The following is a 14,701-nucleotide window of genomic DNA, read 5'->3' as shown; positions in this document are numbered from 1 at the left end:
TTCAGGTGACAGAGGTTTATGATCATTGACAAAAATCCCAAGGAACCAATGAGGAAATATTTTGTTTTGCAACTTATGATCTGGAAAGCACAGCCTGCAAGTGCAGAAGAAGTACGTTCAATAGAAACTTTCAAAAGTGCAGTGGAAATGGAAAGGAAGGAAAAATATGCAGGACTACAGGAAAACAAGTGGTGAAGTGGGATTAATTGGATAGTTTTTTCGGCAGGCCAACTTCTGCGCTGTATAATTCTACAACCTATACAAGATATTTGAAAGAAAATAAATGATAATATACATTAGCAGAATCTCATGACCCCGCCGTATCAGGGGTGGGGCTATAAAATGCGGCGAGCCATTCAAAAGTCCATTCACTTCAGCTGGACCAGAAAATCCCACCAGTGAGAGGAGAGGTCCCATAAAACTCCGCCCATAAGTTATTGCAAGGAAATCTATGATAATACAAAAAGTCTATTGGGATGAAAAGTACAATAGTATGAAGGGATTGGACAGCCTGGTCCAGTAATGTACGATAGCTGATGCTCAGGAGGGCACAATTGGAAGAGCACAGATATCTTGGAGGAATGTAGAATTTAAGGAGGTCACAGATATAGAAATAAAAGAGGCTATGGAGGGATTTGAAAACAAGGAAGAAAACTGAAATGGAGGTATTGCTCCACTGGGGCCAATGCAGGTCAGCACATTCTGAAATGATGGGTGAGTGGGTCTTGGTATAATTTAGGATGCAGCCAGCAGAGCTTCGGACAAGGTTGAGCTTATGGAGGGTGAAAGACAGGAGGCAGTCCAGAGCACTGGAATAATCAAGTCTGGAAGTAAGTCATGGATGAGGGTTTCAGCAGCATGTGAGCTGAGGCTGAGGTGTAGTCGGGCAATGTTATGGATGAAGAAGTAAAGAATCTTTGTGATGGAGAGAATATGTGATTGGAAGTTCATCTTGGGGTGGGGGTCGAACCCATTTGTCCACCAATAATGTTCAGGTCTGCATCCCTTCGACAAGGGTATTGGAAGGAAAACCTGATGGCACAGTAAAGGAAAAAAGGTCAGCAACTGAGATTTGTATTACTTTGGCCTAACAGTTCTTCAATAAAATAAACCAACAATATATTGTTTGACAGGGTAGTTTAAATAGACATCCAAAATCCAAATGAATGGACTGGTAGTTTCGCTTCAGGCAATTACTTCTGCCCAGCATGGTATCACAATGTAATGAATATTGAAGCATGTTTTATGCTGGTGTAGAACTGATTAAAGCGGAAGACCTGGAAAACACACTGGGACGTTCATGAATTGAAAATTGGTACACAACTACTGAGCTCATTCACCCTGGATGAGCTTTTAGTACACTGTCGATTGCCAAGTGTTAGTTGTCAATATTCTTTAAATACATTAAATAGTCTTGTAAGCCCTTGCCATCGCCCCCAAAATACACAATTTGCATCAACTGAAAGTTATCTTTGCTTCACAGTGACAGAAAATGTGTGGTATACCTCTGGTAGTAATCCAACCCAATTGTGTATCATGGTGTTAGGTTGACAAGCTCAAATGTGACTTGCACATTTAGGGGGCTTCCAAACAGGGGGTGCTTTTTAAAAATATTTTTATTGATTTGCGTTTATTTATAACAACATTGCAACGAGCATCACACAAAAATAAAGAGAAATCTACAAAATGGGAATACGAAAGAAAAGTAAACAGGCGTGCATACAAAGGTAACATTTATACAGATATAGGGGGACCCTAACTTTCTGTTCCCAGTGATCGGATACCACAAATGTACTGTATTAATTTTATACCAGGGCCATGTTTGGTGCTACCCAGATGTACCTTGGTGGTATTGTAGTCGCACACATGTGCTTCCTTGCCATTGGTCCCCTCTGGCTCCTCTGCCCTGCTTATCCTGTATTCTTGTTGGTGTTCCCACTTCCCCTTCCCATATCCCCCTCCCCCCCCCTTCTCTTCTTCCATTATCTGTTTCAGTCCTTCCCTCCCCCCGCCCCTTATTGTTTGCTGGTCACAAACAGGTCTTTGAACAAGCTGGTAATTTGCCTCCATGTGTTGTGGAAGCTTTCCTCCAATCCTCAGATGGTGAATTCTATTTTTTCCAATTTAAGGAATTCTGCTGAGTCGGACAGCCAGTCGCGGCCTTGAGTGGTGCTGCTGATCGCCAGCCAAGCAGGAGTCTCCAGCGGGCAATCAGGGAGGCAAAGGCTAGTGCGTCCACCCCTCCCCCCGTAAAGAGTTCTGGCTGTTCCGATACCCCGAAGACTTCCGCTAGTGGGCACGGCTCTGCCCTCACCCCCACAACTTTGGACATAGCGTCAAAAAAGGTGGTCCAGTGCCCAACAAGTCTGGGACTGGACCAGAATACGTGGATGTGATTGCCCGTGCCTCCCTGGCACCGTTCATGTTTGTCCTCCACCTCTGGGAATAACCTGCTCATGCGTGTTCTGGTCAAGTGCATTACCTTTAGCTGTGTTAGGCTCAGCCCTGTACATAAGGAGGTTGTGTTCGCCCTATGCAATCCAGAATCCTTCCCCTATCTCTATGCCGAGCTCTTCCTCCCACTTTTGTCATCTAGCGCTGACTGTACCTCCTCCAGCAGTTATCGTACATGTCAGCACAGTTACCGTCCCCTAGTTTGCCTGAGGTTAGAAGTCTGTCCAGTCGGGAGTGTCCTGGCAGCCGGGGGAGTTCCTTATTTGCATATACCAGAGCTTGTTTCCTTTTGGGAGCGGTAGTTTGTCCGTTAGTTCCCCCAGGGATGCTACTCTGCCATCTACATAGATGTCCCCTATCATCAGTACTCCTTCCGTCCTGTCTCCACCTTTTAAAGGCTACGGGTGAATCTATGGTTTTTGTAGATGGAAGCCATGGTGGACATTGCAACCAGATTGAAGTGGTGTCTGCGTTCGCAAAATATTACACTGCAGAAGAGGCCCTTTGGCCTATCAAGTTGATTCCATGACCTCAGCATGGCCATTACCACTGGGCTTCTTGAGTACCTGTCTGGGGGAAATGGATGTGGGGCCATGGCCAATGCTCAGCAGGATGTTCTCATGCAGGAGTTCTCCTTCCATCTTACCTGTTCCACTCCCAGCTCATCGATTCACCCCCATACTCTTTCTGCATTAGTTGTCCAGGGGTAGAATAGGAGGTTCAGATGGGCCAGGCCCACCATATTACTCCTTCTTTGTAAGGACGCTCTTGCGGATTCTTGGGGTCTTCCCCTGCCCACACAAGCGCCATGATTAATTTGTTTACTTTGCTGAAGAAGGCCTTGGGGATGAAGATCGAAGGGATCTGAACAGGAAGAGGAATCTAAGCAACATGTTCATCTTGATTGTCTGTACTCTCCCTGCCTCCACCAGATTTGATAGGTTCCACTTGTGGATCGTGTCCAGTTGTGGGCTATTTAGATCCCCAGATACCGGAATTTGGTTTGGGCCAGCTTGAATGGCAACTTCTCCAGCTCTGATTCCACCCTGCAGGTTCACAGGGAAGATTTCACTCTTGCTCAGTTTGAGTTTGTGACTTGAGAAGTCTCCAAACTCCCTCAGGACTTCCCCTACCTAATCCCTGACCCGCCCCCCAAGCCCCTCTACCCTTACCATTCCCTCTTCTCTCATTCCTGCACTCAACTTACCTGCCCCCTTTACCCTTTGCCCCCCCCCCCCTTCCTCCGGGTTCATTGTTTTGCACCCCCCCTTCTAAAAGGCGCTCCCTCACTTTTAGGAACTGCACCATGGACCCCATCCTCTTACTTCCGTACACCAGCTTTCTCACCAATGTGGTGGCTCCCGGCTTTGGGAGCAGCTCCATCTGCCTTCAACCCATCTAGTTCCCCCCCCACCCCTGCCTCCCATCTCGCATCTGTATACCTCTGCTTTCTCCCGCCGCTTTCTTCGGGTCTCACAATATTGCCTCCTGGGTCACCAGTCTCTGCTCCGTTCTTTCAGCGCTTCTTTGAAAGGGGCCAAAGCAATTTCCATGACTGATCTTATCGCAAACATGAGGTCCTCCTTAATGGGGTCCCTGTGTTTTTGGAGCTCTGGTAAAAGAAGCTCCATCAACTGCTCCGTTGGCGGGTGGACTAGCGTTCACGTTGGCATTCTGACTCGCATTGGCAATCCCACCATGCTCTGCTCTATTCCCTCTGAGGGCTGGATCTTCCTCCCACGACTTTTGCTCTTTCTATTTTTCCATCTCCATGACTGGTTTGAGGGCATTCCCTCAGATGGTTGTTAGTTTAGGTTGGGCGGGGGGGGGGGGGGGGGGGGGGGTGACATTTTAATATCTAATTTGCAGGTTAAAAGAGGCTAAATTGAAGTTACCAACGGAGAGCTGCTTTTTGAGCGACCGCTCAGCACATCACCACCACAGGAAATCCCAGAGGGTGGTATTTAATGGAGGTAATGGGAATCTCGGCCTTCAGCTGGACAGCCCTGCCACATCTCTTTTCAGAAAGGCCCAACGACCTAACTGCTAATTCGGTACTTAATTGGGCAGCAGTGGGCCTTCCCAGGGATCAAATCCCCTGGGGTCGGAAATTCTGCCCCCAACCAAGAGCCTCAGTCAATCAGAGAGTCACAGTGGAGGGGTTTGGCATCTCTTAGGGCCCCCTCTCTCCCTGATGCCTAGTCCTTCGGGCCGGCACTGAGTGTCCACTCCTCTGCCCTGGAAAAGAGAAGTACCCCCAACAGGGTTTACTTTTAAGACTTCCTGCATGGTGAGTCCCTCTGCCCGCGCTGGGCGAATACCAGTGGTGGTTGGTGGTGGTATAAGGCCCTTAATGGGCAAGGGCATTAATTGGCAGCATGGGCAGGAAACTTAATTGGGGCAGGGAAGCTAGGAAACAGGGTCCCTACTCACTGATTAAATACCCCCACTATCAGGCTCAGCTCGAGGTGGACATTAAATTCCACCCAGTGTGGCAATGACCGAGGAACTTTTAAAACATTGCCTTGCATCTTCGTAGTGTTAATAGCAATCTCCCAAGAGGATGAAGCAATGCCCATGCAAGAATGTGGCCACGAGAGAGTGACACCCCTGGGTAGTGGTGGCATAGTTGCATGATAGGACAGCTCGGCTTTTGGATCATGGAATGATTAGGCAACATTAGGTGATGGGGTGACAGGACAATGGGGGTCACAATGTAGAGATGGTAGGGCAGTGAGATGAGGAAAAGCACACAAAAGAGGTCATTGGTGTGTGGGGCAGCACAACCTTGGGGCCGTGAGACAGTGGAGTCACTGGACAATGGAATAATTGGACAGTGAGGTGATTGGACTGAGGAGTAACTGGACAATGGGGCAACTACAGAGTGGAGTATTTGGACAATGGATTGACGGGATAGTGGAGTGAATAATAGGGTGCAGTCACTTTACAAAGTGATTACCATCCAAAGTGCTGCTCAGTCACTGGCCAAATTAAACTTTTCGTTGAATTGCTGAAATATTCTTGAACGTCAATGATGTAGGCTACTAGAAAGATGGAAGTTGAGGGACAACCTAATAGAGGTCTACAAGATTATGAGGTGCATGGATAGAGTGGATGGGCAGGCACTCTTTCCCAGGATGGAGAGGTCAGTCACCAGGTGGCACAGGCTAAAGGTCAGTGCGGAAAAGTTTAGAGGAGATGTGCGAGGCAGGTTTTTTACGCAGAGGGTGGTGAGTGCCTGGAACGCGTTGCCAGTGGAGGTTATGGAAGCAGATACATTAACGCTGTTCAAAAGGCATCTTGACAAATATATGGATAGGATGGGTGTAGAGGGATACGGCACAAAGAAATGCTGAGGGTTTTGGGCAAGGTTGGTATCATGACCATTACAGGCTTGGAGGGCCAAAGGGACTGTTCCTGTCCTGTATTGTTCTTTCTCCTTTGTTCAAAGATCACTGAACAACTTCAATGTACTTGCAGTGTTGTTTCCATTCTGAATACAGCATGGCTGCTTGAAGGGAACACTTTAAAACCTCTGATGCATTATCAATTACGACGAGCCAAGAGTAGAGTGTAATCGAGGCTTTATTACCCAGAGATGTGTAGCCTTCAGCAGCAGCTGCTGAAATGGCTGCAGCTCGGAGAGCCCACACATTTATACTCCGCCTACTGGCCGGAGCCAGCAGGCAGAGATCTACCCCGGTACCTGTACTACAGGGCCTTACCGTAATACACCTCATATGCGGTACATACAATACAATACAACATGGTGACGATCACATTCACCCCCTGTTAAAAAAAGAGTCCGGCGGGGGTTGTGAAATGCTATTTACATGTAGGCATTTAACATTTTAGGAACAGTTCATAAATTCAGACGATCGGTGCCTTGATCCGTCCTTGCGAGTGCCGCAGTCTCAGTGGTTATTCAGGCGTCGGTTCGGTCGTCGGTGACTCCGGGAGCGTGTCGACCTCATCTTCATCCCCGGGTGAGACCAACGGGAGGATGGATCATCCTGGAGTGGGGGCTGTGGTGGGGTGCGCTGGGGGGAGGGAGGTTGGCACCGGGGCAGAGGAGGGTGTGTGCGTGGGGACCCAGCTGGTGCCAGGTCCCTGAGAGAGACTGTGTCTTGGTGGCCGTCGGGGTACGCTACATAGGCGTATAGCGGGTTTGCGTGAAGAAGCTGTACCCTCTCAACCAACGGGTCCGCCTTGTGGAGTTGCATGTCCTTGTGGAGGAGAATGGATCCTGGTCCACTGTCGAGAAGACCCGGTACTGTGCAATCTGATTGACCATATCAGATATGCGTGGGAGGGGGTACGCCTCGAGCTGAGTGTACCGATTGATGGTCTGACTGTAGCCAACGACCATCCTGTTTTTCTCCCCAGTTTTCACAACTCCCACTTGGGCTCTCCAGGGGCTGTTGCTGGCCTCGAAAATACGTTCCCGCAACAGCCACTGGACCTCAGACCTGATGAAGGTCCTGTCCTGGGTGCTGTACCGTCTGCTCCTGGTGGCGACGGGTTTGCAATCCGAGGTGAGGTTTGCAAATAGGGAAGGCGGGTCGACCTTATGGATCATGAGGCCGCAGACACTGAGGGGTGGTAGGGGCCCCCCAAATTTCAGGGTTAGGCTCTGGAGGTTGCATTGGAAGTCCAGGCCGAGTAGCAGGGCAACACAGAGGTTGGGGAGGACGTAGAGCCGGAAGTTGCTGAACTCTACGCACTGGATGGTGAGGGTGGCGGTACAGTACAGTACCCCCGGATCGCCACGGTGATCTTTTGGTTAATGGGGTGTACCGTGAGGGAGCTGCGCCTTACCATATCGGGGTGGATGAAGCTCTCAGTACTCCCGGAGTCCAGAAGTCAGGATGTCTCCTGGCCGTCGACCTGTACTGTCATCGACGCGGTCGCGGGTTGTGTGGTCGGGACTGGTCGATCATGATGGAGGCGAGACGCGGCTGATCAGCGGCGGTTGCAGGCGATGATCGGCCAGATGAGATGCCCGACGAGCAGGGGTCCTGAGGCGGGAAGATGACGGCGCCGTGGCGGGCGGCATTAAAGATGGCAGCACCCACGGGCCGCATGTGTCATGAGGGAGGCAAGATGGCGGCACCCACGGGCCGCACGTGTTGTGAGGCGAGCAAGATGGCGGCGCCCACTGGCCGCATGTAGTCTGAGGCGAGGAAGATGGCAGCGCCCAGGGAACGCACGTGGGGGGGTGGAGGGATAATAGCAACGATGGTGCGGACCTGCACACAGCAGTGAAATGTCCTTTCTTCCCGCAGGCCTTGCAGAGCACAATCCACGCCGGGCAGCGCTGCCGGGGTGTTTTGTCTGTCCGCAGAAGGAGCGCTTGGGTACCCCGGGGTTGGTTGGCTGCCGCACGGCGCAGGCCAGGGGTTGGCTGGGGGCGGCCACTGGTGGGGTCCACGATGGGGTGTTCGCTAGCGGGGTCCACAATGCACAGGAGGGGTGGGCCGAACGATCGGGGGCATATGCCTGAACATTGCGGGAGGCGACCTTCAGTGAAATCGCTAGCTTCTTGGTCGCCGCGAGGTCGAGGGTAGCCCCTTCAAAGAGGTGCTGGCGGATGTATGCGGACCGGATGCCAGTGATGAACGCATCTCAAATTAAATGTTCCCAATGTTCAACAGCCGAAACGGCCTGGAAATCGCTGTCTCTCACCAGGATGTGCAGGGCACGCCAGAAATCTTCCACAGACTCTCCGGGGAGTTGATGCCGCGTGGAGAGGAGGTGTCTGGCATAGAGTTTGTTGGTCTGCTGAGCGTAGTTCTCTTTCAGTTGCGCCATGGCCTCAGCGTAGGTAGGCACGTCCCGGATGAGGGGAAAGGTGTCGGAGCTCAGCCGCGTGTCAAGGATCTGGAGCTTCTGAGCCCCTGAGGGTGGTTCCGTCGCAGATCCGATGTAGGCTTCAAAGCAAGCTAGCCAATGTGCGAAGGCCGACTTGGCGTTGTCTGCTTGAGGGTGCAGCTGCAGGCGATCAGGCTTGATGCAGAGATCCATCGTTTTAAATTCTCTGCTTAACAAATTGATGCACTATCAATTACGACAAGACAAGAGTATAGTGTAATCGAGGCTTTATTACGCAGTGGTGTGTAGCCTCCTACAGCTGCTCCCGAAATGGCTGCAGCTCGGAGAGCCCACACATTTATACTCCGCCTACTGGGCGGAGCCAGCAGGCAGGGATCTACCCCTGTACCTGTACTACAGGGCCTTACCGTAATACACCTCATATGACGTACATGCAATACAATATAATACAACAGTGGTGACTACCACAACCTCATTGTGAGATAAAGAGGCATACGTTCTCACAATAGGCTACAGTTCAGAGAGGGGCTGGTTTGCTCTGCGTCTTGGCGGTACTAGGATTAAGCTCAGTGTTCACTCTGTCAATTTCTTTAGTTAATCACTTTTACCCTTGGCGATGATATTCAAAGAACCCTCTGTTTAAATTAACAGTGTCCCCATGTTGCGTTTGTCCACTGCTCCAGTTCAGCCTGTGCCCGTCATTCCAAAGATGTGCTCACAGAATCAGCAAAGGTAAAAGAAAAACCTTTCAACAAAGTCCAACATTTTGAAATATTTCCAGATCATAAAACTGTGAAGAATTGATTGTTTCTCCTGCTTCGAACCTTTAAAGGACATTTGTGCTCATTTTGGTATTACTGTGATAGTTGTGAAGATTCTGGGAAGCGACTTGCCTTGACAGACCCCACAAGGAGAGTGATACAGGACATGTCAACAAAGAGCATACGGGACCGGAATAGGACAATTCAGCCCATATAGCTGGCCCAAAATATCAAAAGCAGGAAGAGCTGCTCCTTGCTGATACTACTCCACGATCTGCTCACCAATGACAGGCATCAGGCAGGACATATCAGGCACCTGATGACAACAAAAATCAGAGCAACATGCATTTATATAGCTCTGTTAACATAGTAAAACATTCCAAGGCACTTTAGCAGCCACATAGGAGATTAGGGCAGGTGACAAATTGTTTGGCAAAGAAATAGCTTGAAAGAGTGTCTTCAAGGTGGAGAGAAAAAGTAGAAAGGCTGAAAGGTTTGGGAGGGGGGCATTCCGGAGTTTGGAGCCAAGGCCGGTGAAGGCACCACAATCAACGCTGGGGAAACGGATGCAGAACAGGTTAGAATTGGAGGAGCACAGGGTTCTTCAAGGCCCATAGGGCTGGAGGAAGTTACAGAGCTCAGGTGGGCACAGGCCGTGGAGGGATTTGAACATAAGAATGTGAATTTAAAAGCTGAGGCATTATCAGATTGGGCGCCACTCCAGTAAATGCAATCAAATCAGGAAATAATGGGATGCTTAGTCACTTCAGCTTGTGTCACTTATGCGGAAAAAGAATTAAATGACAGAGGTGTCAACTGCCAATTGAAACCCGGCAGAAATGTGAGATAAGAAACTGCGTTGCTGTCTGTCGGGGTCAACCTATTGTCTCTGAAAACATGCTTGAAAATCTTGAGACCAAGTGCTTTGAATGTAAGGTCAGTTCAGAGTTTCAGAAAGTGATTAAAGTGAAGAAAAAGAACAGCAGAGAGACGGAACTCCTAATGGTGTTAGAGGATTGCTATTTTGAAATGATGAGGTCTGTTAATTCAAAGGAGATGGGTTCTTTAGTTGTCCCAGGGGTCAGTGGGCATAGATTGTAGGCCTGATGTACTGGAGGCGGTCCAAGGACCTTGTCACTCTTTATGAAGTGTGGAGGAAAGTTAGTCCTACAGAAGGAATATAAAATTAAACTCCCGAAAAATAAGACATTATATCCTGCCAATGCAACAGGTCCAGGCAAGGTGGCGGCCAATACATGGCTGCAGATGCACACTGGCCCACGCACGTGCAGAAATCCAGTCACATGTCAGGCCGGTAGGACTATGTAACACGGATCCAGAGCTGTCATCAATTTCAGACTATTCAATCCTACACACAGACACAACAATGACTGCCCCCCCCACCCCCACCCCCCTCCCCCACCTCCCAGAGGTCAGGGCTGTGTGTCGGTTGCGGAAGGCTCTGGGAAAGGCTGCAGCGAAGGAGGAGTGGGGCGAATGTTGCAGTTGGAGGGCAGAGCATGGAGGGGAAGCTGAAACACTAATCTAGGTTAGGATCACATGCAATCACATTATTATAGATCAACATTTCGATAACAGTTAATATTACATTAAATGCCCAATTTATTATGTCCCTTTCCTAAATTTTATACAAAGAGGTTTCACACTGGCAGGAGTTAAAACCCAAAGAAAGTCAAAGAAATCACACTTCCTGCTTTCCACTTGCCGTCCACTGTACCTCACCGGGCATCCACCAATCATACCCTGCCCTTGCACTCAAGATTGGAGTTTTGGATTTCACAAATAATTCAAACGCATTGGCAAAGAGTTCACTTTTCAAGCCTGAATTATGATAAGGCAGCCATTGTTGTTGGGCCATGATGTGAGAGGCCAATGTGCTTGGCATGGAGAGGAGCAACCAATTGCCGATCATCATATTTAATGGCAAACTATTGCCACCTCAGATTCTGTTTTGGAACAACAGAGCAATGCCGCGTGTTTGAAAACTATTGCTGAAGGGTCCATGCAGTCTGAATCCTGTAACCAGCTGAAAAGGTAATGACACAGGGACGTGACCCAAAGTGACAATGCTGGGACCATACAGAGAGACAAGGAGAGAATTCAGGTTGATAATCAGCAGGCTTGAAGCTTTAACTCGCTGTGTATTTGTAACGCTTCAGGAAGCAAGCATAGAGCAGATGTCAGGGTGGTTTTCATCCTCACTAGATGGACCTCCAAATTAAATAGTCTAGATGTGTCAATTAATGATCCATAGAAATAAAGTCTGACTGAATGACAGCTTTTCAGAGGTGGATGCCAAACAACTGTCCAATCCGTTGGTTCACGAAGAGAATATGACCGCTAAAAGTAGATCTTTTCTCCCGGGCAGTGACACCAGTCCATGTACGACAGCTAGTGGAAGTGCATCTGAAGTCTCAGTGAGGCACTGACATGGTTACTGATGTGTTCTGTACACTCTTGCTGAAATATAACTTCCATCACCAGAAGGGCCTTTTTCTTTCAGGCATTCATGTTGAGTGTTGCTTGTGATGAATGTTTCAAAATGGCATCAGCTGCAGAAATATTTCTGTACCCAGCACACGATATTGTCGGCATTGTACTACCTAATCAGGTTAATATGTGCTTGAAAGGCAAAGAGAATTTAAAAGGATTACATTTCTGCAGCATAACAGTAACTGGACTTCAAAAGGTCTTAGTTGGCCGTGAAGAACTTTGGGCTGTCCCTAAGATCTGAAAGGCACTATATAATTTTTTTTTAAAAATTCTCTTTAAAACACTTCCCAGTCTCATTCACTTCCAATTGGCTGAATAATTTCCTGTTCTCTGCCAACTTTTACCCCTCCCCCACCTTTTGAGAACATTGACGCCTATCAGCCCCTCCAGCCTGTTCTACTATTTAATAAGATCATGGCTGATGTAATCGGAACCACAAGCCTGCAACCCCCACCCATCTTTGCCTTAAAAATATGCAAAGATTCTGCTTCCACTGCGTTTTCAGGAAGAGAGTTCCAAAGACATGTCCCGCTGAGAAATATTTTTGCCTCATCTCCGTTTTAAACGGAGGCGACCCCTTATTTTTAAACAGTGATCCCAATCCTAGATTCCACCACAAGAAGAAACATCCTCTCCACGTCCACCCTGTCAGGACTTCTTAGGATCTGATTTGTTTCAAAGGCATTGGCTGGAATTCTCCAGCCGTTTGCTGGCACCAGGAATCTCAGGTCCCGCCGGCAGCGCACCCCCCTTTGGGTTTCCCGGCAGCATAGGGTGGTTTCCATGGGAATTCCCATTGACAGCGGTGGGAGCAGAAAATCCCACCGCCAGTAAAAGACATGCTCTACCCCATTGCAAGGAAATACGCGGCTGGGAAGTCGGAGAATCCCGCCCTAACTCTTTCCTGACATGAGCTTGTGTGTGTGCTTGGCCCCAGTGGGCCAAGTCTGACTGATGACTGGTGACTGGTGTCCTCCTTCAGGTTGGGGGGTGGCTGTTGATGAGGTGCTAAACTGAGATGGAATCTGCCAATAGGAACAGTCTTTCTCACATTATTGTGAACGGCTCTATCGAATCTCGAAGGAGAATATGTTGTCATGGGTTTGCTTTGGGATTCATTAGCCTCTTATTCGAGACATTATCTCACTGGAAGCAATGGTCTTTCTCCCAAAACATTTATTTGTATGTTGGCTATTCACAAAGGTTCAATAAGACTAACATGTATCTGGAGCTGTCTTCTGAGCTGCTACCCAGACATCTTCTCTCAGTGAATGACATCACTGTGATATAGCCCCTTTTGCACATGCTTAATATGCGCTTGTTAACCCTTTACAAACCATGGTTTCTGCACTTTATCCACATAACTGAAGTTCTGCATCCCTGGAACCATTCTTGTGGATCTTTCCTGTACTCTCTCTAAAGCCTACAGATCCTTCCTGAAGTGCAGTGCCCAGAACTGTACACAATATCCAAAGTAGTGTAAACCCCTCTGTCAGCATCAACGGGGCCAAGATGCAGATGATTAGCAGCTTCAAATTCCTAGGGGTACCCTCCAAAAATCTCCAAAAATCTGTCGTGGTCCACCCACGTCAACGTTACCACCAAGAAAGCACTATACCTCCTGAGGAAACTAAGGAAATTTGGCTTGTCCACATTAACTCTTACCAACTTTTACAGATGCACCACAGAAAGCATCCTATCTGGCTGTCACAGCCTGGTATCGCAACTGCACGGCCCAAGACCGCAATAAACTTCAGAGAGTCGTGAACACACCCCAGTCCATCACACAAACCTGCTTCCCATCCATTGACTCCATCTACACCTCCCGCTGCCTGGGGAAAGCGGGCAGCATAATCAAAGACCCCACCCACCCGGCTTACTCACTCTTCCAACTTCTTCCGTTGGGCAGGAGATACAGAAGTCTGAGAACACGCACGAACAGACTCAAAAACAGCTTCTTCTCCGCTGTTACCAGACTCCTAAACAACCCTCTTATGGACTGATTGGATTAACACCCTGTATGCTTCACCTGTTGCCGGTGTTTATGTAGTTACATTGTGTACCTTGTGTTTCCCTATTATGTATTTTCTTTTATTTCGTTTTCTTTTCATATACTTAATTATCTGCTGAGCAGCTCGCAGAAAAATACTTTTCACTATACCTCGGTACACATGACAATAAACAAATCCAATCCAATCCAATGTTGTACAAAGATTCACCCAACTTCCTTGTTTCTGTACTTCATACCTGTATTTATAAAACCAGGATTCCGTATGCCTTTTTAACAACTTTCTTTATCTGTCTTTCTATCTTCAATGCTTTGTTCACAGGCCTCTCTGTTCATGCACCCCTTTTACCCTGTACCTTTTGGTTTATATTGTTGACCCTCATTCTTCCTCACAAAATATATCACTTTGTTTTTCATCCCCCATCTATTCTGACAATACTCTCACTGTGCCCCAGATGTGCTCTAAACAGGGCATTGTATTTAGATCGCGTCAGGGGCACTGAGCAGTTTGGGCGTCATCCCTTCGGCAACGCATACTGGCTTTGGAGGATAATGCCCCCTGGACGTCAAGGGTTATGAAAAGTGATTACGCAAACTAGGATTGTATTGCCTAGAGTTTAGAACTAGGGGCTTTTCACAGTACCTTAATTGAAGCCTACTTGTGACAATAAGCGATTATTATATAATTGTTACATTTATATGTGGAATTCAAGGGTTTTTGTTAAAGGGTGTTAAATAATAGAACCATAGAATTCCTACAGTGCAGAAGGAGGCTATTCGGCTCATCAAGTCCTCACCAACACTCTGAAAGAGCACCCCACCTAGGCCCACTTCTACACCCTATCACTGCAACCCCATAACCCCACCCCACCTTGACACTAAGGGGCAATTTAGCATGGCCAATCCACCTAACCTGCATTTCTTTGCACTGAGGGCAAAAACCGGAGCCCCCAGAGGAAATCCACACAGGCACGGGGAGAAAGTGTAAACTCCACACAGACAGTCATCTAAGGCCGGAATTGAACCTGGATCCCTGGCACTGTGAGGCAGCAGTGCTAACCACTATGCCACCGTGCTGCCTACACTGAGGAGAAGCCAAAGAATCTTGCACAATGTTTCATGTCGAATGTGA

The 14,701-nt window shown here is 48.3% G+C and overlaps 1 protein-coding gene across 1 annotated transcript in view; it reads left to right on the top strand.

Moving 5' to 3' along the window:
• Positions 1 to 14,701, top strand: part of LOC119958521 (receptor tyrosine-protein kinase erbB-4-like) — a 1,233,387-nt gene that overhangs the window by 1,193,574 nt on the left and 25,112 nt on the right. The window contains exon 27 of the mRNA XM_038787050.1: positions 8,938 to 9,018. Coding sequence (XP_038642978.1) covers positions 8,938 to 9,018 — 81 coding nt within the window. The remainder of the gene's footprint in view (positions 1 to 8,937; positions 9,019 to 14,701) is intronic.

This window comes from Scyliorhinus canicula, chromosome 2, assembly GCF_902713615.1.
Source record: "Scyliorhinus canicula chromosome 2, sScyCan1.1, whole genome shotgun sequence".
In the NCBI taxonomy this organism is placed as follows: Eukaryota; Metazoa; Chordata; class Chondrichthyes; order Carcharhiniformes; family Scyliorhinidae; genus Scyliorhinus; species Scyliorhinus canicula.
Note: the sequence above shows the minus strand (reverse complement) of the source record. Positions and strands in the feature narration are given on the sequence as shown.